The following is a 24,894-nucleotide window of genomic DNA, read 5'->3' as shown; positions in this document are numbered from 1 at the left end:
CGCCTGGCTCCATCCCGGGAGCAGGGTCCGGGGCTCCCGGGCTCACACCTGACTGGGGCCGCGTGCAAGACGCTTTGTGAGTGGACGTCACACCTTCTCTAGTGGCGGGCCTGGGGCTCAGCTGGAAGTCTCCTCCTTGTAGCCGCCCGACCTCCACCCGCCCCGCGGCTCCGGCCCTTCATGGCTCACCTGGTGAGACAACCCCTCGCTCCCCTCCCCAGGAGCCAGGGTGCGGAGGGTGACCCCGAGTTGCACTTCTGGGGCTGCTCCCCCCCAAGTGGGTGACCTCGAACAAACAAGGTGCTTCCGGGGCCCTCCTCCGATCCCCTGTGGCCCCGAGGCTGTCCCCTCCGGCACAGGGTCCTGAGCCCGCAGCCAAAACGCCTGCAGGTCCCGCTCTCCGCTCTTCGGGTTGTTTGCTTTTTTCTTTCCTGGATGAAATTCCTGCCAGCTCGGAGGGAAGGAGGGAAGGGGAGCGAGAGGCGAGAAAGTTCCCTTGGCTCCGCCCTCCCTTGCCAAGCCCAACCCGTGAAACCCAGGAGTGAAGACCACGCAGCGATGCCTGCTCCGCTCTGACTGTGCGCCACCGGTGCCCGCCGCCCTCCCGGCCGCCGCGATGCCCAGCGCACCCGGGCTCCGCGCTCTCTGGCTCTGCGCCGCACTCTGCGCCTCCCCGTGCGCCCCCCAGCCTGGACCGCAGCCCGCCTGCCCGGCCCCCTGCCGCTGCCACGAGGACGGCATCATGCTGTCGGCCGACTGCTCTGAGCGCGGGCTCTCCGCGGTGCCGGGGGACCTGGACCCCCTGACGGCTTACCTGTGAGTACCACGCGCTTCTCCCTAAGGCCGCCTGGCTGCGCGCTGGCCGGGCCGGCCTCAGTCTGGGGCACCTGTGCAGCTGGAGCTCCGAGGCCCAGGCATCTTCTGCCCCGTCCTGGACTACGGGGCCGTGGCAGGGAGAACGGTCCCAGGCTGAAGGCCAGGCGAGTGGTGAGGCCGGGCTTCCCTGACCGGTTCCCAGTTGGCCCCTGTCTCGGGGCTTCATGGTGGGAGCCCAGGCTAGGTGAGAGGTGGGTCTCCGGGCCCTGAGCAGAGGGGCCCACACTGCTGCCCCTTCTCCTCTTGCTGGTTTCGTCTCCTGCAGAGCAGCACCCAGGACGGTGGCCGGGACTCAGTGGAGGAGAGGGGAGGGGCCCCGTGGGGGGAAAGGTTGTCCGTCCCTGGCCGGGGCAAGGAGAGCGGAGCAGTCACTCGAGCTGGGTGGCCTTGCTGGGGTCCCAGAAGCCAGGAGAGGGCACTAAGCCACTCTCATCTCCTCCAAGACGGACCCTGCTGGCTCCATCTCCCTCCACTGAGGCCTCTGGCTCCCCAGGGCCCTCCCTGAAGTCACGTCCCAAGAGGCCGTGTTGGAGACACTAATTTGTGGGCAGTGCCAAGCTGAAAACCAGAGAGCTGTTTTTAGAGTCTGAGTTGGGGTGAGATGATGTGTGAAGGGGACCCTACTGGGGGCAGCGGCCCCTCAGGGCTTGAGGGCTGGGGGCTCTGGCCTGGCCACCTGGGCAGGAGGAGGGAGTGAGCGCACACTCCAGACCACCTGCCTCCCCCCTGCTCTGGGGAGAGGAAACCTTCCTGGCTCAGCCCCGCCTGGGCCTCCATGACCTCTTCTCGGAGGAGGAGAGTCTGGGCCATCTGTCCTGGAGGTGGGGTCCCGGAGCTTTGCGGCTTTGGGCTCCAGGGCCTGGGGGCTCTGAGGAAGTGGGAGCTAGTTTTTAGAGTCAGGCAAGTATTTGTTGAACTCTATGGGACCAGGGCAGCTCCCCTTTAGCTGTTTTACATGTGTGTGGGTGACATGGGTAGGACATTGTCTCATTTGAAGACAGGGCTCTGTGGCTAAAAAGAATTTGGAAATGACTTCTTTGGAGCCTTTCTCTGGGGAAGCAAGAGAAAGTTCCCTCTTTCAGGCTGAGGGGCTCACTGGTCCCACCTCCTTCCCCAGACCCATCCTTTCTCAGGAAGACTTGGGGAAAAGAGGACAGTGTCTCCGTCAGAATCCACCCTGCTGGAGGGCTGTCCCCACCGTCTCGTCACAGGTCCCCTGGCGCTGTCAGGTCTGCATTTGGGGTTTTCTGAGCCGACCCTGAGTCTCCCTGGGGCCTGAGAAAGCCCCTCTCTCCCAGGACTCAGCCTGTACATCCCAGGGCAGGAGGGAGGGTCCCACGCGGCCTGGGGACCTTAGCAGCAGGCCCTGGAATGTTGCAGGGAGGGGAAGACGCAGGGTCCCCCTTGGCCACGCACGGTCTTGTCTGGGTGGTGAGTGGAGTGTCTCTGCAGGGCGGTGGGCCTCCTTTCTCTGCCTCTCTGGAGAGCGGCCCAGGCACAAACGCGCCGAGGAAGGGTGGGCGTGAGGGCCGCCCCCTTCCCTCCTCAGCAAAGTGAGGATATGCCAGTCCAGCCCCAAGTGGCCCAGCTCTGGCCGAGGATGGCCCACACTTTCATCGGATGCTGGGGCCCGCAGGGCCTCTCGTCTGGGCCACCCAAGCCCTGGCCCCTTCCTAGCTCTGCCCCCGACGGAGTCACCCAAGTCCTCTGAGCCTCGGGGTCTTCGTCTGTACGTGGGGACAAGTGGGTGGTGGGCAGACTGAGTGAGGCGACGTGTCATGTAAACTCCCCGGCTCAGTGCCTCACACATAACGAGCAGTGCCTGGACCCTCACATGGGAGGAAAACGGCGCCCGGGGTGAGCGCAGAACCCAAGGGGACAGACTGTGGCGGGACGAGGGGAGGCGACCGCGGGGTGCTGGCCTCAGTCAGTGCTTGGCTGCTCCGGGTGGGGCTCGGGGTCCAGCCAGCTGTGAACACTGGGGATGGGGTGGGAGGGAGTGGACACGCGTCTTCCTGACATGGAGGAGAAGGTGAAAGGTCAGGTGAGAACACGTGGATGTACGGGGGGCGGCCGGTCAGAGGGTGCCCTTGAAGACCTTCAGAAGGTGCCAGAGACAGAGCCGTAGGGGGCACCAAGGAACTCCGGGCTCCAGGAGACACCCAGCCAGTGCAAAGAATGTCCACCGCTGCCCCGCCCTCTCGGTCCCACTGTGTCTCTGCTCTACCCTTACCTGCAAAGACGACACTCCCTCAGGGTCGGATGCCCGGCTGACTGGGTTGAAGGGACCGACGCCAAACACCGACAGGCCCTTGGCCTCTCTCCAACCCGTGGTCTCAGTGAGGCTCGTGGGGGTTTGGATGTCCTCCCTGGAACTCACCTGGGAGACAAGGACCCCCGGCTCTGGGGCACCCGGAAGGTGGGGCGGCTCTTGCTCTATCCCGTCCCACGTCCACACAGCGAGGGGACAGAGATATACATGTGTTATTGGCAATACCCAGGGCTGTCCCTGACTTGGAGAATCTGGGTAGTATTCTGAGTCCCTCCTTTGCCCCCAAAGTTGAGCAGAGACAGGAAGTGAGTGGGGGGCCGAGCTGCTCGTAGAAGGCCTGAGGCTCGTTCGCTTGCACTGACCCCTCAGCACCCATTTCCATCACCTTCTGCCGCCGGGGTGAAGGGGGGCCCCCACTCTGCGACCCCCGTCAGGCAGCTCACTGCCTCCTTGGGACCTTACTCCCTGGAAGGCTGCTGTGACGACCGCTGACCTTGATGAAAGGTCAGATGTGGTGTGTGTGTAGATTCTGGGTAGTTTGCATCCTGCTCATCTCTGCCTGGGGGTGATGAGACGGAGGCAGGGTGCCGGGGAGAGTGGTGGTCCCAGCACAGGTGCTGGTCACAGCAGAGCAGGACTGCAGTCATCACGAGCTGGTGACCTGGGCCAGTTTCCTCATCTGTAAATGGAGCTCACGCCTGCCGCACAGGGCTGTTGTCTGCATTCACTGAGGCAGCGTTCGTAGAGGGTTTGGCACAGTGTCGGGCCCTTGGGAAGAAGAGCCCAGTGTTAGCGGTGTTGTTATTAGGGTGACTGGGGCCAAGAAGTGTTAGTCAAGGAGGTTTTCCTGGAGGAGGAGGTGTGGGGCTAGCACTGAGGGAAGTGCGGGACGGGATGAGAGAGGAGAGAGGAGAGAGTGGCTGCAGGGAGCCGGGAGGAGCCTTCCGGGGCCTGGAGAGGCTTTAGTTTTCTCCTGGCTGGTGCGGACACAGAGCTTCGAGGGGGCTGAGGCAACAACGGGTGGGATACCCCAGCCCGCCCCCCAGTGCAGCGGCTGGTCCCTGCAGGGCCTGTCGTCGGAAGAAGCAGAGAAACATGTGGCTCCAGGGAGGACAGCGGCCTTGCCGGCTGCGTCTGGGAGATCCATGGGCCTCTTCTCATTCTGGACCTTGGAGGCCGCCCTTTCCGGGCCAGGCCTCAGTGTCCTTTTCTAAAAGATTCTAAGAGCCTGAGCTTCTCCCCACCCCACAAACTCGGGGTTTGAGTTCTAACCCTCAGCCCGTGCCAGAACATTTCCAGACCACAATGCGCACAGGTTTTGTTGAGAAACAGGGCCGGAGACGCAGGAGAGATCGGCTCTGAGCCTCCCGTCCTGGTGCAGGACCTCCCCCGGGGACAGTGGGAGCCGCTCCAGGAGGAGGGTCCCCTAGGGACTGGGTGCCAGCCTTCCTCTGAAGCAGAGCCGGGGTGGGGGGGAGCTGGCCCATTACGTACGGGGCAGGCCCGGTGGGGGGGTCGCTGGAGGAGGGCGAGCGTCTTGGGGAGCCAACACCCCAGTTCAAAAGAAAGGCAGGAAGCAGCCCCGGGCAAAAGAAAAAGGAAACCTCTGGGCTCTGGCAGCAGCTGTGCGGGCTCAGCGGGTGGGCGGCGGGCAGAGGAGAAGAAAGCCCGGCTCAGAGCAAAGTCGCCTGGCCCGTCCTGCCAGCCCCGCCTCTCCCCTTCCAAGGGCTCGACCCTACAGCTTCCGCGCAGACTGTGCCCACCAGGCAGCAGGCAGGGCGGGCGCGGTGCACTTCGGTTGATGGGCTGCGCGTCCTCTGGCCGCCACTCATTCTCTCCAAAGTTTCTCTTTCTTCATGTTGAGAATGGAAACGCCAGACAGCATTCACTGGGAAGGGTGGTAGGAGGAGCCACGGGACAAAGGGGGGGCAGAGCCTTGTGTCTGCTTTAAAACGTTGACCATGGGTGCGGGTTTTCTCAACCCTCGACTGCAAAGGACCTACTGAGGCCCAGGAAGGGTAACAGAACTGCCTGTGATGGGCGCAGACTTAGGGAGACAGAGTCTAAGTTCTGGAGCCCCATTGGGCTGCCTTTCCTCCCCCTCCCTCCCCCCTCCCTCCCCTTCCCACCTTCCCCCCTCCCCCTTCCCCCTCCATCCCCTCCCCTCCCCTTCCCTCCCTCCCTCCCTCCTCCTTTCCCCTTTCCCCTCCCCCTCCCCTCCCTCTCCCTCCCCTCCTTCCTTCCCCTCCCCTCCCCTCCTTCCTTCCCCTCCCCTCCCCTCCTTCCTTCCCCTCCCCTCCCCTCCCTCCCCTCCCCTCCCTCCCTCCCCCTCCCCTCCCTCCCTCCCTCCCTTCCTTTTTAAAAATTTACTTACTTTATTTTATTATTTATTTATTTTTGGCTGCATTGGGTCTTTGTTGTGCACGTGGGCTTTCTCTAGCTGCGACGAGTGGGGGCTACTCTTCGTTGTGGTGGCGGTGCGTGGGCCTCTCACCGCGGTCGCTTCCCCTGTTGCGGAGCACAGGCTCTAGGAGTGCTGGCTTCAGTAGTTATGGCACACGGGCTCAGTAGTTGTGGCACACAGGCTCTAGAGCGCAGGCTCAGTAGTTGTGGTGCAAGGGGCTTAGTTGCTCCACGGCATGTGGGATCTTCCCAAACCAGGGCTTGAACCTGTGTCCCCTGCATTGGCAGACAGATTCTTAACCACTGCGCCACCAGGGGAGCCCCCTTCATTCTTTCTTCCCTTCCTCCCTCCCTCCCTCCCTCCATCCTTCTTATTAATCAAGCCCCCTCCCACTGACCTTCAGGGAAATGACCTTCCCTGGAGCCCATTCTGCTCTTGGGCTCCTGATGGGGACGGGGGCGGCGGGGGGGGGAGACGGGGGCGGGGTGATGGAGGAAGTGACCATTCTCACAGGGTTCCCTGGAGGAGATGGGCCAGCCTGGCACTTGTGAGGACTCTTCTGAGAGGAGAAGTCTGGACTTCCAGGTGACTCCTGTCTGGAGAGTCCAGCTTCTCTCCAGAAACCGAGTTCCGTGGAAAGAGCGGGTTCTCCGGTGCAGCACAAGGAAAGCTGGGTGTGGACGGCTGAGGCATCTGGCTCCCTTCTGCCCTGGGACACGCCCTGAGGGGCTGTAAGGACCCTAATGGCTGTGTGACCTTAGGAGCAGGGCTCTGGGCCCCTTGGGAAGGTACAAGGGACCGGAGTGTGGGAGAAATTTCCAACCCTCGGCCCCCACGTTGGAAAAGACAAGTTCCTTGAGCCAAACGGAGACGGATTTGCTGACTTGGGGGCTCTCAGAACTGTAGGGGCCCCTCTGTGCTGACTAGCCCCTTGGTAAAAGGGGGTGGTCCCCAATTTCTAGTAACTCAGGCCTCTCTTCCCGCCTCAGACATGGGAGAACAGGTCTCAGGAGAAGAAAATCACCCAAGAGGCCAAACCTGGGCAGAGAGCAGAGAGTTATTTTGGAAGCAGCAGAAGGACACGGTGGGGAGGAGAGCTCGGGGTTGGCACCGCGCCCCCCAGAGCCCTGCCAGCGTGGACCCCGGGTGGGCTGGCGGTGGCAGGTGGGGGCTGCCCCTGGCTGCCCCGCGACCAGAGCCTCAGGAGCCGAGGTCTCCTTTGGGTCCCATTTCCTGCCGCTACCTGCTTCCTCCTCAGAGCCAGCAAGGGAGGCTTGTACCCTGAGCTCTCCACGGCCTGGGGATCAGGGTCCCCTCTGAGTACCTGTGAGATGTAGAGCCTGGGGCTGGGCCGGGGAAGCAGCTCGTGCCGGGCTTTCTGTCTCCCCTCTCTGCTCCAGCAGGTGGTGGAAATGCCTTCCTGGTTGCACTTTCCCAGGAAGTCCAGAAGTTTCTTTGGGAAAACAGTAAGTCTTGGGAAGGCCCATTCTTGGAGCCCTGCAGATGTACCTGGGCAGCTGCCATCACGCTGGTGGCGCTGCCTTAACCTGTCAGGGTAACAGTCGGCATTCACTGCCTCCATTTAAGCGTGTAAACCCCTGAGGGAGGCCCCAGCTCCATCCCCACGTTACAGGTGAGGAGACCGAGCCCCTTGCTCAGGAGCGCGTGAAGGCCGCCAGCGGCGCTTGCTGACGCTGGGATTTCAGCCGCCACCGCCTCCTAACCACATGCTGCCTCGTGGGGCAGACCAGGGATTCTGGAGCAGCCCCTTAGAGCCTGTTGCTTTCCTTTCTCGGGAAGAGTCAGTGGTGGCCCCTATCCCTCCTGCCCGCTGTGGCCTCCGGAGCTGGTGGACTCGGGGGTGCATCGGGGGACCAGCTGCGGGGTCGGGGCCTCGGAAGAGTGAGAGGACGGGCTGGTCGGGGAAGGCCCTGGGGGTGGAGGGGAGAGGCCTAGCCTGAGCCCTGGTGGACGGGAGATTCACACGGGTTGGTCGCGGGCAGGGCAGGCCCTCGGGGGGGAGGAGGGGACGAGCCTGGGAGGGGGAAGGGTAGCTGGCCTGCTGTCCACGGCCTCGTCCGTCCCTCCCGAGGCAGGACCTTCCAGAGCAGGGCTTTCTGCCTTTTTCTCCTCAGGGCACATTAAAAAAAGAAAAAAACCCGACAGCGATTCAAGGCGTTCGGCAGCTGGGGTAAATCGTCCAGCCTCTCCAGGCAGCATCCGGCCAGGCTGGGGGCCCCTGGCACACGCACACCCGGAGGCCCTGCTGTGGTGGGAAAGCTTGCTGTACCCCTGGCCAGCGGGAAGGGTCGGGTCTTGGCCCCGGTGCTGCCCCTCTACTTGGCCTCCATCTCCTTCGGTCCCATGGATGGGGGGAGTTGCCCAGCTCAGTGCCGTCGCCCACCGGCCTCCCGGGGGCACTGGGGTGAGAAGCTGAGGCAGACCTGCAGCACCCTGGTCCTCCCGCAACTCTGCGGCCGGGGCTTTGCTGGGAGCAAGACCAGAGAGTCAGATTTGGAACAAGCCCCTGGCCTCTCCCCTCCCCCTTGGCCTTTGGGGTGCTGGAGGAGGTGGGCGGCCCTGGGGGTGTCCAGACGGCGCAACGGGCAGGGTGTCAGGGATTTGGACTTGGTCTCAGGCTCAGAGCCGGGGCACATGGCCTCCTGGGGGGACGGGGAGCGGAGGTGCAAAGGGGGTCCAGCGTCCCCGTCTACACCCCAGCCCAGTGCATTGCTTTCTTAGGGGCCTATAGGCACCAGGAACGTCAAGGTTTATTCCAGTGCCCTGAGCAATTTGCAAGTTTGAATCACCCCCTGTCCCTCCTGGAAGCATCAAAGACAGCCACCACCAAGGGCCTCTTACACTTCCTGTAGGAGGGACAGACGCCTCCCCAGGTGACCTGTCTGAGTCCAGATCTGCTTCAGGCTCCTCGCATGCAGGGCAGTACGTCCCGGTGGCTAAGGCCCAGGTGCCGTGAGCGCCTGTGCGCATTCTGCAGACGTCTCTCACTTGTGCTGCAGCCCCCAGCCCCGGCCCATTGGCCACTGGTCAGAGGTAAAGCCCTTGCCCGCCCCCACCCCCGGCTGTGGTGGAAGCAGACCTTCACTTACTCGTTCACGGATGGGGACTGAACATCCCCGTCTGCCCGGACTCTGACCTGAAGGCTTTCTCTGCATCCAGCCTCGTGGGGCTGGACTGCTCCCCGCTCAGATGAGGCAGGGGGACTCGGGGGAGGTGAGACCGGGGCACACGTCACGCAGCCTGTGGGGGGGTGACGCTGCGGCAGGCAGGTCCAGAGCAGGAGCGGCGGGGGGCGGGGACGGAGGGGCAAAGCCCATGCCTGACCGCCGCCCCCGTGCAGGCCCTGGGGGAGTCACTGCAAGGCCGGCGGTCGTCTCCCCCACCTCCCCCAAGGAAGCTTGTGTCGAGCAGGCCCTGCTTGGGGGACGGAGAGCTGACACTGGGGGTGTGTTCCCTTCCTGAGTACTACCAGGCTGCATCACCGCCCATGTCTGCTCAGGGGGCGCCCATTTGTTTGTCCATCTGTCCACCTGCCTCATTGATTTAGGCTGTTGATGTCTCTCATATGGGGGGGGTGGGTCTCAGGGAGGGGCCAGGCCTTCCCCTTCAGACAGGCAGGACTTCACTCCTGGCGCGCTTGTCCTCAGGACGTCACACCTCCCTTCACACACACGCACACACACACACACATACATAGACTCACACACAGACACATAGAGACACATACACAGAGACTCACATAGACACGGACTCACACACACAGACACATAGAGACAGACACACACACAGACACACACGCCTCCACCAGGCTTGGGTCTCCACCTGCAGGGGGTGCCCTGGACGGGGCATGAGCTGCACTTACAGGAACTGCCCTCATCCTCCCCTCCCCCGGCTCAGGTCTGGGGCAACCGGGTGGGTGTTGTGGACCGAGAGGTGGATCGAGTGTCTGGGGCTGTGGGCCCCCAGGCAGCAAGGGCCGTAAGCGAATCCCGTGCCTTTGTGGTGGATGCTGATGAGGAGGCTGGGAGGACCACTGTCAAGGACAAAAGCCGGAGCGCATGGGGACAGGCCGTCCGGCCCTCGGGTACCTCGGGGCAGACTCAGGACCTGGTGTCCCAGCACAGTGACCACCCAGCGCTGCTGAGCTTGGGGCCTGGGCCGCCCCTCCGCCAGGCTGGCCCCTGGATGTGCTCCTTCCCGCCTTCGGAGCCGTCCCGGGCTAGCGCTCTGCTGTCGCCACCGCAAAGGTCTTACTGGTGTTTGAACAAGGGCCTCATTCTTGTTTTGCGCAGCTCCTGCCCTTGTTTGTAGAATGAGGGTCTCGACCTGCCTCCCATCCCAGGTGTTGGTAAATGGAGTCCCGTCCTCCGTGCTTGTGCCCTGCATCCTGACCGCCGGATCCACTGCTTCTGTTCCCAGGGTCACGATGAGCCATGACCTCGGGCAGGACAGGCTGGAGGATGGGGCGGACGCCCCTTCTGAGGGACGCCATGCGTGGAGGCAGCCCCTGTCCAGACGCAGCCGAGTGGGCATCGCTGCGGGGGCTCCTTGGCCTGTGAGTGGCGTCTGCCGGGTGGGGACCATGGGCTGCTGTGCTTGGGGGAGCCCCGCACCCCCCCGCTTCTGCGAACCGGCCAGCTGTCGGGCTCCAGTGGGCAAGGCCTCCGTGCGAACGGGGTGGGGTCGGGTGACGGTGAACGAGTTAACATGCAGAAGCGCTTGGAAGGATGTCTGACACACGGCAGCCACTTGCCGTGGTCTTATTTATGCCACAGTTTATTAAGTGTGTACTTAGTAGCGCCCGGCTGTGCCGGCCACTGGTATTACACTGACAATTCTCCACCACAAACGAGGGGGAGACAAGGACTCAGTAAGTGGCTGTGCGAGTCCCCCCCACCCTGCCGCCACCCTGCAGACCCCTGCCAGCTCGGCCCCTCTCCTCCCGGGTCCCCCCCACTGTGGCGGCGGTGTTCTCTGGCGTGTACACTCAGGGCTGCACGGTCGGGAGGAACGGGGGTGTCGACGGGGCCCTCCTCCGGTTTCGGCTGCAGCTTTGGGCGCCTCTCTGCTCAGTGGGCTTGGAGTCAGGACGCCCCGGCCTCCCATTCTGTCTTTGCCCCCAGCTTGCTGAGAGCTTGTTGACAAGTCCTCTGGTCTCTGGGCCTGTCTTCTGCTGGGTTGGTAGTTCTGCGTCCCAGAAGACTGTAGAAGCAGAGGGGACGGAGTGGGAGGACGGGTGCGAGTGAAGCCAAGGTGAGGGAGGGGCCCCGGTCCCCGAGAGGTGCAGCGTCCCCCAGCGAGACCTGAGATCCCGGTGCTGTGCGCCCAGCCAGAGTAAGGCCCCGCATTAACCACCTGCAGCCAGCAGAAGGAGGACCCCCACCCCCACCCCGAGCCCGCCCCGCCGCCCGTCGACGCCACACCAGCCCTCGCGTTGCACCATCTCCCCTGCTCTGAATGCAGAAGCCCAGGGTGACCCCCTGCGCCTGCCCTGCTCCCACCTGCCAGGAAGCATCAGACTCACCACCCACACTGGCGCAGGGAAGGGGGGGTGCAAAGGCACTGTGCTGTGGGCCCAGGTCCCTGCTGAGCATGGGGAGTGGGGCTGGGCAGTACTGGGCTCCCCGGACCCTGGCCTGCCCCTTGCTGAGGTCACCCCGGAGCCTGTGCGGTGCAGTGGGCAGAGCGGAATGCCAGGGGTGGGTTTGGAAGCTGAGTCTGGGGGTCCTCCTGGAGTCCTGTGGCAGCTCCTGCCCCTGCCTGGCTGCGCCCCCCGTGACAGATCAGTGCCCCCCCCCTGCTGGCTTTACAGTTGACACCCCAGGAGTTTGCTGTCCCTCTACCCTCCTGCTATGATACCTCCAGCTTCCTTCTTGTTCTCCTCAGAGGGGAGAGGGGCAGCTACCCCCTGCTTTGTTGGCCCTGGAGGCACCGGGTGGGGGGTGCAGCTGGCCTGGAGAGGCGACCTTGGAGGTGGTCCCAGCGATCCTGGAGACCGGGGTGCTGGGTGGTCCCAGGGATCCTGGTGACGGGGGTGCTGGGTGGTCCCAGGGATCCTGGAGACGGGGGTGCTGGGTGGTCCTGCTGCTGAGGAGGCTGAAGGCCTGGGCCTGCCCCGCGTGGGAATCTCGTGGCATTGCAGGCAGCCCACCTGCCTGCAGCCAACCACCACGCCTGGAGGCCCCACTGCGTGGGAGGTGGCGGGGTTGGAGAGAGGAGCAGGGCAGGATCCCAGCCTCTGCTGGCCCCTCCGCCGGCCATCCTTGTCCAGGCCAGGCCACAGCTGGATGTCTCCATGGGCCAGTCTGCTCAATACTTAGCAAAAAAGTGATTGAAAAAGTAGTTCTGAGGGGTTGAGTAAAGGCGATTTACCCCATCTAGTGCCTTGGATATCCTAAAGCCTTTTACTCAACGCGCGTGGTCCCCACCAGACCAGCAGCATTCCTCCTCTGGGGACGCATCTGGAGTGCAAAGGCTCACACCCCACCCCAGACCTGCTGGGGCCACATCTGCATTTTAAAGTGTGCCCAGCACCAACCTCCAGCTTCTCCTTGGAATAAGTCAGACCATCAGCTGGCCAGCCACTCCCTGCACCCCTGCCCCGCCCCGCCGGGGATTTTGCTTTTACCTAATTTGTACTTAGGTGGCGCCCCGTGACTATCACTGTGATTTACTGCAAGGATGTGGTTAAGAAATGGCTTCAGGCAAGAAGCCTGCAGCCCGGGAAGCATGAGCTTGATTTAGGATGCGAGGGGCCGACTGAGACTTCTCTTTCTCCGGGAAATTTCCCGTCTCTGCCCTAGGACGCAGCCCCCCTGGGTCTAACTCCTGTTCACTCGTCTGTTTCCCAACCAGGCTGGCAGCCCCAGGAAAGCAGGGCTGGTATCACCCTTGCACGGGGTGCTCAAAAACATTGCTGGGATGAGTGAAGCAGTGAATGAAGAAGTGAATGGTAGCAGCGGGAGGTGTGGTGGCCGAGAGCAGATGTGCTCCCCTGAGAGACAGTCTGGGTGGGAGGGCAGCCCTCGCACCTGGGCTCCGTGCTGGCCTGGCTCTACGGCAGGCCCGAGGCGTGGCGTCCACCCAGACGGCTGCTGTGAGGACGGAGCCGGGACTTAAGCTGCCAGTTGGCCGGCCTGGGTTTCGTGAGAGTGAGACGTCTGCTGCATAAACCTGCCACTGAGAAGCTTTTGCCTTTCCTAGTCATTCTCTTTACCCTTTCTTTACAAAGAAAACCTCTTTTGAAGGTTTCCATCCAGTTTCCAACAAGCTAAGACAAAGAAAGGTATGCAGGCTTGGATGGAGAGAGCGCTCTAGGGACCCGAGGCTGCTGGTCCTTGAGTCTGCACTGTGTGCCTGGCTCTGAAGGTCCGAGTCTGTGTCGGGAGAGATTTCAGGCTGGTGGGTCAGAAGGTACCACCCTGCACGTGCTGGGTGGGGACAGGTACAGGGGAGGGGGCAGCAGTGGGGAGGGTGTGTCCTACTGGATCCTGGGATGACCCAGGGCGCTGGGACCGATGGCCAGGGACCTCTGGGGCGAGTCTGAGAACACCGTGCCCTTGGCTATGCAGCAAATCTCAGCAGGTGTTTATTGAGCACCTACTGTATGCCAGGGGATGCACAGATGAGTGAGGTGAAAAGACACACGGAAACGCACATCCAATTTCAGTCCCACAAGGTAAAGGCTGGGAAGTAGAACCAGGAAATCCAGAGGGAGCCCTTAGCCGACTCCAGGTTCACGGAGGACTTTCAGAATGAGCCCCCCCACTCCGGCCCCTTATTTTTTAAACTCATTTTTATTTAAGAAGAGAGTACATGTGGCAAGTGTGTCCTGGTAAATTTCCACAAGCTGAGTACACTTGCGCAACCAGCACCCAGGCCAAGAAACAGCGTCGACCGCCTCTCCCGGTCTCCCCCCGCCACCACACCCCCCAGACAACCCTGGCCCTGGCTTCAGCAGCCCCGGCACCTCCTTTTGCCTGTGTTTAGACTTTACCAGGACGGAGCGCTGCTGTGTCTGCCCCTCCCCCTCGCCACGTTTGAAGATCCATCCATGCTACTCCCACTGCTGCCCGGTCCTCACTGCGGGAGGACACGGGCCATGTGGACAGGCCCTCCAGTTTGGGGCCTTACAGGTGGAGCTGCCGCGAGCAGCTCTGGATGGGTGTCTGGTGAGCACGGACACCCAGGAGTGGAATCTTGGGGTCACAGTGGATCCTAGAGGCAGCTCAGGGGTGCGAGTGTGTTTCCCGGGGCGGGGCGGGGGAGGTGTGGGAGGGGCCTGTGGTCCGTGCTCCCTGCATCACTTCCAGTGGCTCCGCAAACCAGGTGGTTTAACACGGCAGGAATGACTCTCTTGTGGAATCCAGGTGTCAGAGGGGCCTCATCCACCACAGCCTCCTCTAGCTCCGGGGCTGCCGGCTCCCGGGCTCGTGGCTGCATCACTCCAACCAGCACCAGTCGCCTCATCACTGCCTGCTCTGCGTGTGTCTCTGTGTCTCTTCTAGGGGCACTTGTCATTGGATTCAGGGCCCACCCAGAAGCTCCTCCATTTTAAGATCTTTCACTGAATTTCACTGCAAAGACCCTTTCCAAGTCAGATCAGGCACACAGGTCCCAGGGATCAGGAGTTGGGTACATCTCTTTGAAGGCCACTCTTCGGCCCACTGCAGCATCTCTCGCTGTGGCCCTAAGCAGCCCAGCCCAGGCCCACCCTTTGCAAAACTCTCAGTCAAGCCACTTTCTCAGGGCTACCCTGTCCCTCCTGGCCTTGCTCCAGGAAGCCCTCCCTGACTGTGTCCTGGTCCTCAGGCATGGGATTCCTCCGACACTAACGTCCTCAGCTCTGTCCAGCTGTGCCTGTGGTCTGAAGGTGTCCTCAGACTGGCATCCTGAGGGCAGGGTGTGCCGCCTCCTTCCCTGTGTGCACGTGGGGACACACACCACCTGTGCTCGGCTCAGCTCTGCACATGGGTGCTGGGAGCAGGAACTAAGCTGAAGGCACCTTTCCAGCAGTGTCCGGCCCGGGACACCACGCTCAGTGGCGGCCCATCCCTGTGACCCTTCTCCCCTCAGACATTCCCCAAAGGGACCGGGCTATATCCTGGTCCCAGGGCCTCTGTGGGAGTCCTGGCTATACCCACAGCACAGGGTGGAGGGAGCCCAGGGGACCGGGAGGCACCCAGCCCTTTGCCTCTCCTTGGAGGAGGCCAGGAGACAGGAATGCCTTTGGCTGGGGACCCTGGCCAGAGATCAGAAGATCAAAGATGAGAAGATGAGAGGATGAGAAGGTGGCACACTTTGGAGGCTGCAGAGAGAAGCAGCCGCTGGTGTCTCCTAAGGGCAGGGCTGACCCAGAATGCCCTCCCTACCCCCTCTCTGATGGAACCTTGCAGAGCTGCTTCTCCAGATGAAGGCCCTGGGGTGAATGCTGGTGAGGGCGGGATGCTGCATGCCCGGTGGGCAGGGCTGACCCCCTGCATAGCAATTCCCTGAAGAGGGGCTATTGAATAACATCTGTAGGTGCAGAAACTAAGGCACAGAGAGGAAAAGCAACTTGCTGACATCAAGCAGCTGGGAAGTGGTCGGGCCAAGGTCAGACCCGGCAGTCTGGCCCCGGAGCCCACAGGCTACTTTCCCCGGGGGAGAAGGTCAGTGCAACCGCAGCACGAGGCCGCAAGGCTGGACCTCAGGCAGGACTTCTCCCTGGGTGGGGATGCTAGTGGGGACCATGGTTTAGTCTTCCTACAAGTCCATGAACCAGACAGGTGGGGCTGGGGAAGAGGGCGGGTTGTCGGCGTGCCCACCAGAGGGGAGGACAAAGGTGGTGGACAGGTGACCAGCTGCGCGGAACGTGGCAGGAAACGCCCCGGGACCAGGCATCGGGGCCTCAGGGGCTGATGGGAGGGACAGGTGAGGCTCTGCAGGCGGGCGGGACGTCCCTGGGCAGAGAGAGCAGGGTGCGCCCGACCAGGTGAACTTGGAGGAGGGGGCGGGCTCCGGAAAGTCCCACCGGTCCTTGTGGGGGGGGGGAGGGTGTGGGAGGGGGGAGCGGGACAAAGAGGCCCTCCTAATCCCCTCCTTTGTTCCCGAGCTGCCACCCCACTGCCGCACCTTTCAGCCTCGGGCGGGCTGGGACCCAGCTGGGCTCAACAGAACCAACCCCGCAGGGTTGGCTCTGCCACTTACTGTGACTAGACGGGCAGTAACTTGATATTTCCAAGTCTCCCTTTCTTCACTTAAAAGGGAATAAAGAAGGCTTCACTCCCGGCCTGATAAAAGGATTAGACTAAATGAGGCCAAGGATGTGCCAGAGCCAACAGAAGGCACCCAAACGGAGGGGGCCGGACCCGGGACGGTGGCCTCGGAGGGGCCTTGCTTTCCTGAGCCGCGTCTGTACAACGGGTCCGTCCCAGCAAAGGTGGCTCTTAGATGCTCTGAATGCCCAGCGTCCGCTCTTTCCTGCTAGATTCAAGCTGAGAGTCGAGGGCACCATCTGGCCGTGATGGGCGAGGCTGGGCGAGGGTGGTGGCTGGGCGAGGGCAGCTGCCCGGATGAGAAGGGGGCAAGGGGTCCTGAGGTGAGAGGAAGGCTTCCAGCTGGGTGGGGGGCGACTCTGAATAGAGGGCCCACTCCCGTTTTCCCCCCGGGCACACCCGCCTCTTTGTCTGGTGAAATAAAGGCCGCAGGACAGAGCTTCAGCCAAACAAACAGGGCCAGGGCTGGCTGCGGGCAGCTCCGCACACAAAGCACACTCACTCCCGCCCCAGGGCTGCCGCGGTCCTCCGGCTGTGGCCCCTGCTCCCTGCTCCTGGGCGCCCTGGGGAGCTCTGATCCCCTGGGACATCCCCGCCCTCCTCTCTGAGGGGCTCCAGGCCCACAGGGAGGACAGAACTCCTGCCCTCGCACCTCCACACCCCGAGGCGGAGGAGCAGAGGTCAGAGCAGGGCTGGAAGGACGCTGGTGAGTGGAGGGCACTGAGCTTGGTGGGACCGAGTCCCGGAGCAGTTGCTTTGGACCCTCGGGTCCAGGTCGATCCCAGCCAGGGCCGCCATGTGGGGAGCCCGCCCCTCTGTGCTGCATAGGAAATGGCCCTCGATACTGTGCGTGACGAGGCCGGTGCCTGGCCGCCGCCGTGTGGGGACCAGCCCCGCCGGGCAATGACAGTGTCTACGGAGCCCGCAGAGGTCAGAGGTCAGTCCCAGGCATATAACATCCAGCCCCGGGCCCAGCCCTCGTCACCGCCCACTTTTGTCACTGTCCCACCTGACTGGGCTCGGAGGGCAGGAACCCCTCATTGTTGGACCCGGCAGCTCAGCACCTGACACAGTGCCTGGTGTTCAGTAGGCGCTTACTAAATGCTGGTTGAATGACACACGGCTGGGCGGTGGCGTGAGAGGCTGGAGGGTGGAGGCATGTGAGCTGGGCCACGGTGAGCGGCAGCCCTGGCGGCGGGTTGGTCACCGAGTGCCGGATGCTGGCAAAGTGCTTTTACCAGGGAGGAGCCGCGGCAGAGAGAGGCGAAGTCACTTGCCCCGTGTCACACAGCTGGCAGGCGGCAGAGCCGGGAAGGAAACAGCCCAGGCCAACTGCAGGGCTGTCCGGGTGCTGCTGATAGGACCCCAAGGACACACCCAAGGACACGCACGTCGTAGCCACATGTAGCCAGCGCAGCCGAGGAACCGAAGTTTCCCTCTGATTTACTTTCAGTGACTTGAAGTGTGAACGGTCAGTACGGGCGGTGGAGGTCTGGACCATCTCCAGAGGAGACGGGCAGAGCCAGCCGTGCGGCTCCCAGAACCTCGGCCCGTTGTGCTCGTGGGCTGCACGCAGTAGCCCTGACTGGGCCCAGGACTGCCCTCCGGCCTCTCCGCGTGTGGGGCTCGGCTGGGCAGGCAGCAGGGACCCACGCAGGGGAAGCAGACACACAGGCAGCCTGTCCCATCTTCGCTCTGCGGTGCCTTCGCCTGCTCTGGGCTTGGTGGAGGGCCGGCCTGCACAGCATGGCTCGGAGGGTTAGGACCAACCACCGGGCCAGGGGAAATACCTCTGATCAGGGCAGGGGCTCTGGGACCATCCCAGCTTGGCCACTTTGCCTGGCAGAGCAGCGGAGTCCCCTTAGCCTGAGGCGGCCGGCTCCCCAACAAAGGGGTTCCCTTGCAGGGTTGAGGGGCAGGGCAGGCCCGGGACCCTCTCCACCTCCGAGGCCGCCCTCCCTCACCCCAGCCGGGCACCCACACCCTCGACCTGGTGTTCCAGCTGGCACTTTCCCTTTTCCAAGAAGCAGAAGGTGGAAACAAGGGTTTGGCCTGAAGTTGGTGCCAGACCTCCATTTCCCGAATGCAGCATCTTTGAGTGGGAGGCATCTCTCCTGGCCCTGGTCTCCTTTCACTGCCATCAGCTTGGGGAGACAAATCCATAGATGAAGTATCACAATACCGTGAGTGGCATTCCCTGTCTCCTGTGGTCTTACAGCCCAGGGCTAAAAAACCCTACCTTTCCCCTCTCACAGGACGTTTAGGAATGTCCTCTTCCCTTGCTTTGTGCCCCCCGCCCGCCTGAATTGACCGGGGCACCTGACGGCGCTCTGGGTTTCCCATCTCTCCCTGGTTCCCTCTGACCTGCACAAGCCTGGTCTTGGCTTAGAAACCATGGGGACCCCAGTGACCCCCGAGTCAGGTGCCAACCCTCCCCGTCGGCATCTGTCTTCCCATCCCCCATGCTGCCTGCCTCCTTCTCAAGCCCTCCGGCCCCCCCAGCCAGGCTGGAGATGTCCTCACAAACAGGGGAGCCAAGACAGGGCAGAATCAAGCAGTAGCCCTTCAATTTAAGACTACAGTGTTGTTCTCACACAGGGGTTTGTGCAAGGCCTGTGAGCCTCAGGTTGTGCTGTTGTGTGTGTGATGGTGGATGCTTTTGCCCTGGTTGGGGCCACTCCTTTGTTGGGAAATTTGTGAAAATTGCAGAAATCTAAGAGAACTCTGTGTCGACTAGTTAGGAGCCTCCAAGAAGACAGCCAGTACCAGTCCCCCTGATAAGGAGTCAGCTGACGGAGGAAGACGCGCCGTCCAGGCGCTGGTTTCAGGAGACACAGTTCTAGCCCCCATTCCATCAGCTGGCGTGGGGCCTCGGGGGCTGGGTCCCCCTCTGTGTCTGTCTCCCCTCTTGACTGAAGGAGCACAGACGCCATTCAGGGGAGTCTGGAAGCGCAGGGGTTCTGGGCAGTCACAGTAACTGGCAGATGCTCCCAGCGCTGCGCAGCGGGCAGGGATGCAGAAGCCCCAAGGCGCTTGGCCGGTCCTGTGTGCATGGCGAGCCCCCCCCAACCCTGTCTTCGGCGCCTTCCGTTCCAGACCCGCCTGCGTCCCACGTACCCCTCTTTCTGCCCCCAAGGCCATCTCTCTTTGCCCTCGCCCTTCTGAGTCCAGACGGACAGTTTGGGACCCAACGGGGAGAGCGGCGGCGGGAGCAGTTGGTGACCAGGGAGCAGGGTACAAATGCGGGGTTCATCGCTCTGTGATAAACAACCCTCCCCAGCAACACTGCGAACTTGGGCCTGGGGCTGGCCCCGTGCCGTCCATGTCCCCCCAGCCCAGCACTCGGAATCCACAGCCACCCATCCGAAAGGAAACCAGCAATCTGGGGGGCTGGAAGGGTGACGTGGGTCTGACTGGACCAGGCCCCTGACCCCAGATCCGAGCCCTCTCTCCTGTCATCTGCCTCTTAGTGACACAGGTCAGCCAGTGTCCTCTGAGTGCCAGGGCTGCCAGCCATGGGCAAAGAGGCTGGGCAAGGCTGTGGTCACTCACTCGGTGTGTAGTGCAGACCCTGTGTGCCAGGTACCCCCAGGCCTGGAGGCTGCAGAGGGCACCGAGAGTAAGTCCTTGCCTTGAGGGAGCTCCTGGCCACATGGGGCGTTGTGTCCGGATCATCATAATTCAGTTGGTGAGGACATTAGTAAGAAGGCATGCTGAGCGAGCCCTGAGTTTATTTTACTAACTCGTACAGTTTATTGACTCATGTAATTCTCACTCCAACCCCTGTGAGGCAAGTACATCGTGATCCCTATTTCACAGATGGGAAGACAGAGGCTGGGAGGTGTCACGCGGCAGGGCCAGGCCCACGGGCTCATCAGTGCTGTGCTGGGTGGTGATGGGGGCAGGGCAGCACCAGGCACACAGCAGGAGCCCAGCTAATGCCCCTGCGGGAGCTTGAACAAAACCCTGTAGGACGCAGGACGATGCTCAGCTCTGCCGGGGGTGGGGGCGGGTGCTGGGAGGGCCTCACAGAGGTGGCCTTGGGGCACAGCCATGCCTGGGGACAGGGGCTCATCTCCCGGTCACTCTGGCCGCTCTTTACTTGGCTGCAGAGATGGGCCCTGCTTCCTGGTCTCTCTTCCAACCGGTGGTGACAGTCCTCCCAGGCCCACCCAGCAGGACCCAGGGGCTTTGCCGTCTGCTGTTTCTCCTTATAGAAAAAATGCAAACAGAACAAATCCCCCAGGGCCCTTGGGTGTCAGCCAGATGGCCCTGGGGGCGGGTCTCCTACTACCCCCCACCCTGTCCAGGTTTGTGTCTTGCTGCTCTATGCCCCTCAGTTCCCCAGCATCTTCCTGGTCTCCACGGCGCCGCCGCCTCTCCTGGCTTCCTTGGTGGTCCACTTGCTACACAGGGTCGAGCTCTGAGAACGCTTCCTGTGCTCGGGCTGCCAGCCTCGCTCATCGATCCTCTCTGTCCCCCTGCCCATGGCTGTGTCCAGCCCAGCAAACAGAGCCCCTCTGGGTGCCCCAAGGGCTGCTGGGAAAAGGCCTCGGGGTGGGGCTGCAACCCAGCCTCTGGCCCCTGCAGTTGAGAGATGCAGCGGGCAGTGCCCACCACGAAACATGGTGCCTCGCGTCCAAAAGTGTTCAGACTTAAACCAAGCGTGCCCTTCCGAAGGGGCCTCTCTGTGTAACTGTGTAAATCAGGAACCCACAAAGCCCGTCCCGGAGAGCTGTGTGTGCGTGCACGCATGCGTGCGTGCATTGCGTGTACGTGCGTGCGTGTACGTGCGTGCGTGCGCGTACGTGCGTTCGCAGTGCTCACAGGGCGGCAGCGGTGGGGCAGAGTTTGAAGCCAGGCCTCGGTGTCCAGCTCACCCACAAGCTGGGCCCCAAGCAGCCCCCCCGAGCAGCCCGCGCCCTCCCAGCCAGGGACGGAGCCCCGCTCGCCCAAGGTCACAGCCGAAAAGAGTTCCACCCGCGGGGGCAAGCCGGGTGAGTTTCTCCCACAGAAATTTTGTCTTGATAACGTGGATACTTGGAGAATGCTTGTGACTTTCATGAATACAACCCAAACTTGCACGTGTACAGACACACACACGTGCCCTCCCGCGACACGCATGCCCGGTGCCTCACAGGCGCTGCAGGGGCTCACGAGTCCTGACACTCGCAATGCTTACACGTTCGCACGGCCCGCGCCCCTCTGCCTGCCCTGGTCCGGGCAAGGACGGCTGGGCGCCCGGGGTGACCTCTCCCAGGACCGCCACCTTCACCGGACTCCCGGGTCAGAGCTCCCGAGGGCAGGTGCCTCTTGAGGCCCGCGTGCCGGTCCCCTGGTCCCCAAGGCCGGCGGCCGGGCTTGGAGCCACCGCCGCCGTGTCTCCTCCCTCCGCGGCCCCGCGTCTCCCCCCTCCGCGGCCCCGCGTGCCCCGCGTCTCCCTCCGCCCCCCTTTCCTTGGTGCCAGCCCTAGCCCTTTCCTGCAGTGTTGGCAGACCCCCCTTCTGCCCCTCACGGAGCCTTGCAGCTGGGCTGGGCGCTGTCCCGGGCAGGATGCGGGGCGGGCGGGGTGCAGGCTCCCTTCTCTCCAAGGAGAACAATGAGGCTGCTCGTTGTGGGGGGGCCATGGAGCCACATCAGAGCCTCTGAGGTGCAGCCCCCGGGGTGACGGCTGAGTGATGGGGCCTGAGTCACATGCCCGCGAGCGCCTGTGGAGACACGTCCAGAGATGCTCGGGGTACGTGTTCAGAGGTACCTGCTTTTGTGGATCCTCACGCTTTCCTGCCGGGCTGATCGTGCACCGGACCCGGGGCCGGGCAGGAGGATCTGCGGCCTGAGCTCCCGTGGCCGCACCGTCTCCTCCCGCCACCGTCCAGCGTGCCCTGCGGCTCTGCGGCCACCAGCCAAGCAGCCACAGCTCGCCCGGCCCTCCTTCTGGATGGGCAGGCCCGGGATGGCCCGGCCCGGACCCTGGGTCCTCATGTGGAGCCGGACGGGAGCCTGCCGGTTCCTCGGCTCTACCTGCCCTCGATGGCTTCCTTCCTCAGAGCATGTAGCGTCCAGAGGCCAGGCTTCACTGGAGGTAAAACACCGGAGCCTAAACAGCCTTTTCATAGGTTGGAGCTGGGCCTCGAACCCCTGACCCCCACCCTATCTCCAGCACACACGTCACACGCGTTTCTTGTGGAAAATGGAGACCCTGGGGTTTGCAGGGAACGTGCACCCGTGGGGAGGAGGGAGCTGCAGGAAGGCCAGCGGGTGGTGCCCGGCCACACGGTGGGCCGGTCTGGGTCCACCCTGTGCCCTCAGGCTGGGGGAGCTGGCGGAGGTGAGAAGCAGCTGTTAGGAGTCTGAGACAGGAGGGATTCCAAGTGTACGAGACTCACATGTGCAGCCCGAGCATCACTGCTCCCCGGCGCGGACTGGGAGGAAGACGCTGGGGCGGGGCAGGACCAGCAGGCTAAGGTCACCCCTTCTGCCTACTCCAGGCCTGCTGGGCTGGGACGCTTTCCCACAGGTCACCGAGGGACAGGACTGATGTGTGTGCCCTGTTAGGCAGTCTGTAAGCCCTGGCTCATTTAATCCTTACGAGGACCCTAGGAGTTTGGTGGTGTTCAACCATTTTTATGGATGAAGAACTAAGGGTCATAGAGATTAAGAAAGCCTGAGGTCTGGCAGGTAAACCAAGGAGAGTTGACCTCAGCGCTCTTTTCCGCTTTGCTTTCTTTTTTCCCCCTTGAAAATAGATTTAATCTTATTCAAATTAGAAATGTTTAGCATTTTCCTCTTTGTTTTCTTGAGTGTAAAGTGGAGGTAACATTGGAATCCACCTTGGGGTTGTTGTGAGAATTAAATGGGATTAGAGTAAGTCCCCTCCGCACGAACAAGTTCAGTTCCGAGAGGGCGTCTGTAAACCCTATTTGTCTGTAAGTCCAGCAAAGTTGGCCTAGGTACCCGACTTACCCAACCGGCTACAGAGTACTGTACGGTAATAGGTTTATAACACTTTACACACATACAATACATAAAAACAAACACAAAAAATAGAGAAGACATTTGAAATCTTACAGTACAGTACCTTGAAAAGGACAATATTACAGTACAACAGCTGGCATACAGGGGCTGGCATCGAGGGAACAGGCAGGAACAGTTACTGACTCGAGGAGGAGGAGGAGGTGGGAGATGATACAGCTGAAGGGTCGTCAGCAACAGGAGATGGAGGGCAAGCTGCAAGTTCACTCAGGCCTGACGTTGATGGCACAGGTTCTGGCTCCTTGCTGGATTCAGTTCTATCCACCCTCTTGAAAAAACGATCCAGTGATGTCTGGGTAGTAGCTCTTGTTTTCTCGTCATAGATGACAAGGTAGCCCTGGATTGCATTCTGAGTAGCTTGCTGCAGCCTTTGTGTATCATTCTACGTTTGGGTCGGTCCTGGCCTCAAAAACTAACAGTGCTTCCTCAAATAAAGAAAATCCCCCTGGCATTTCCTGTGTCATGAATCTCTTCAGTTACTCCTTCTTCCTCCTGTCCCTCTTCATCCTTTCTCTGCGCCTCCAATTCCATCAGTAAGCTCCTCATGTTGCACAGCAAGGAGTTCAATGAAATCGTCCTCTTGCAGATCTAGCTCCCGCTTCTCGCTGAGGGTCACTACGTTGCTGAAGACCTCTTCAGACTTCTGATCTACTTTCTCAAATCCACAAACATCATGAACAAACTGTGGGCAAAGGTTCTTCCAACCCCCATTCATGGTGACCACCATACCCTCACACCATGCAAAGTCAATGTTTTTTATGGCCTTGTAGATGTTATAATCCTTCCAAAGTTGTCCCTAGGTTCTTCCTGATTTGTCACTTACCTTTACTGCCTGACAAAAAGTGTGACCTAAATAATATTTCTTGAAAGTCGCTGTAACTCCCTGGTCCATAGGATGGATGAGCAATGCAGTATTCGGTGACAGATGCACTACTTTGATGTTGGGAAAAGTCATCCATGAATGGGGGGTGGCCCAGAGCATTGTCGAGCAGCAAAAGAATGTTTTTGTGGAATGTCCTTCTCCGAGCAATATTTCTCTACATCTGGGATAAAGTGGTGGCAAAACCAGTCCTGGAACGTGGCCTGTGTAATCCAGGCTTCGGGGTTATGCTTCCACACAACAGGAAGAGAGCCCTTGGCTATGTTTTTAAGGGTTCTTGGGTTCTCTGAATGATGAACTAAGAGAGGCTTCAGCTTCATATCACTGGAAGAATTGCCACCAAACAACAGTTAGCCTGTCCGTTGCTGCTTTACAGCCCGGCATCAACTTTTCCTCCTTACTGATGTAACTTCGGTCTGGCATCCTCTTCCAGTACAGTTGTGTCTCATCCACATTAAAAACCTGGTTGGGTAAATACACACCATCATCAATAGTTTCTCAAAGTGTTTTCCGGAAGTTCCCGGACAGCTACTGTATCTGCACTTGCTGCCTCTCCACTTACTTTTACATGGTGAAGGTTGGCTCTAGCCTTGAACAGATGAAACCAGCCATGGCTGGCATTAAAAGACGTGCCCTCTGATTCTTTGCCGTGTTTCTTCTTCAAGGCTTTATAAAGGCTTTTCGCTTTCTCTTGAATCAGCATTAAGCTGAGCAGGACTCAGCACTGATGTTGATCCTGCATCTGCACCCTGAGAAGATTCTCCATCTCCTCCATCACTTTTCCATGCTTCAATATTTTGTCAACATCGTCGGCACAGCAGACTTCACATGTTCCATGATCTTGTCCTTGTTCTTTAGATTCGTGCCAATGATTGAATGATTCATGTTATAAGTATGAGCGATGTCTAACATCTCTTTGCCTCGCTTCACTCTCAATTACTTTCACTTTTGTTTCCATCTTATCGCTTGGTGCTTCTTAGCAGTACCAGCTACATCACCGCTGCTTTTACGCTTGCTTTCAGACATCCTGGGCTTGAAATGAAGGTACTGTACTACTGTACTCTATACTGCAAAGTACACAAAAACACAACCACTTGTAAAGGATGCACGCACGTGACAATGTACGCCAGATGCGTGACCTAACTTATGTGAC

At 61.1% G+C, this 24,894-nt stretch overlaps 1 protein-coding gene across 1 annotated transcript in view; it reads left to right on the top strand.

Annotated features, from left to right (window-relative positions):
* The first annotated feature begins 533 nt into the window (after positions 1-533).
* Positions 534-24,894, top strand: part of LGR6 (leucine rich repeat containing G protein-coupled receptor 6) — a 97,309-nt gene continuing 72,948 nt past the window's right edge. The window contains exon 1 of the mRNA XM_081218745.1: positions 534-816. Coding sequence (XP_081074871.1) covers positions 617-816 — 200 coding nt within the window. The 5' untranslated portion in view covers positions 534-616. The remainder of the gene's footprint in view (positions 817-24,894) is intronic.

The sequence above is a fragment of the Mesoplodon bidens genome, assembly GCF_964165515.1.
Source record: "Mesoplodon bidens genome assembly, chromosome: 2".
NCBI classification, from domain to species: Eukaryota; Metazoa; Chordata; class Mammalia; order Artiodactyla; family Ziphiidae; genus Mesoplodon; species Mesoplodon bidens.
The sequence above is the reverse complement of the archived record's forward strand: the minus strand, read 5'-3'. Positions and strand labels throughout refer to the sequence as shown.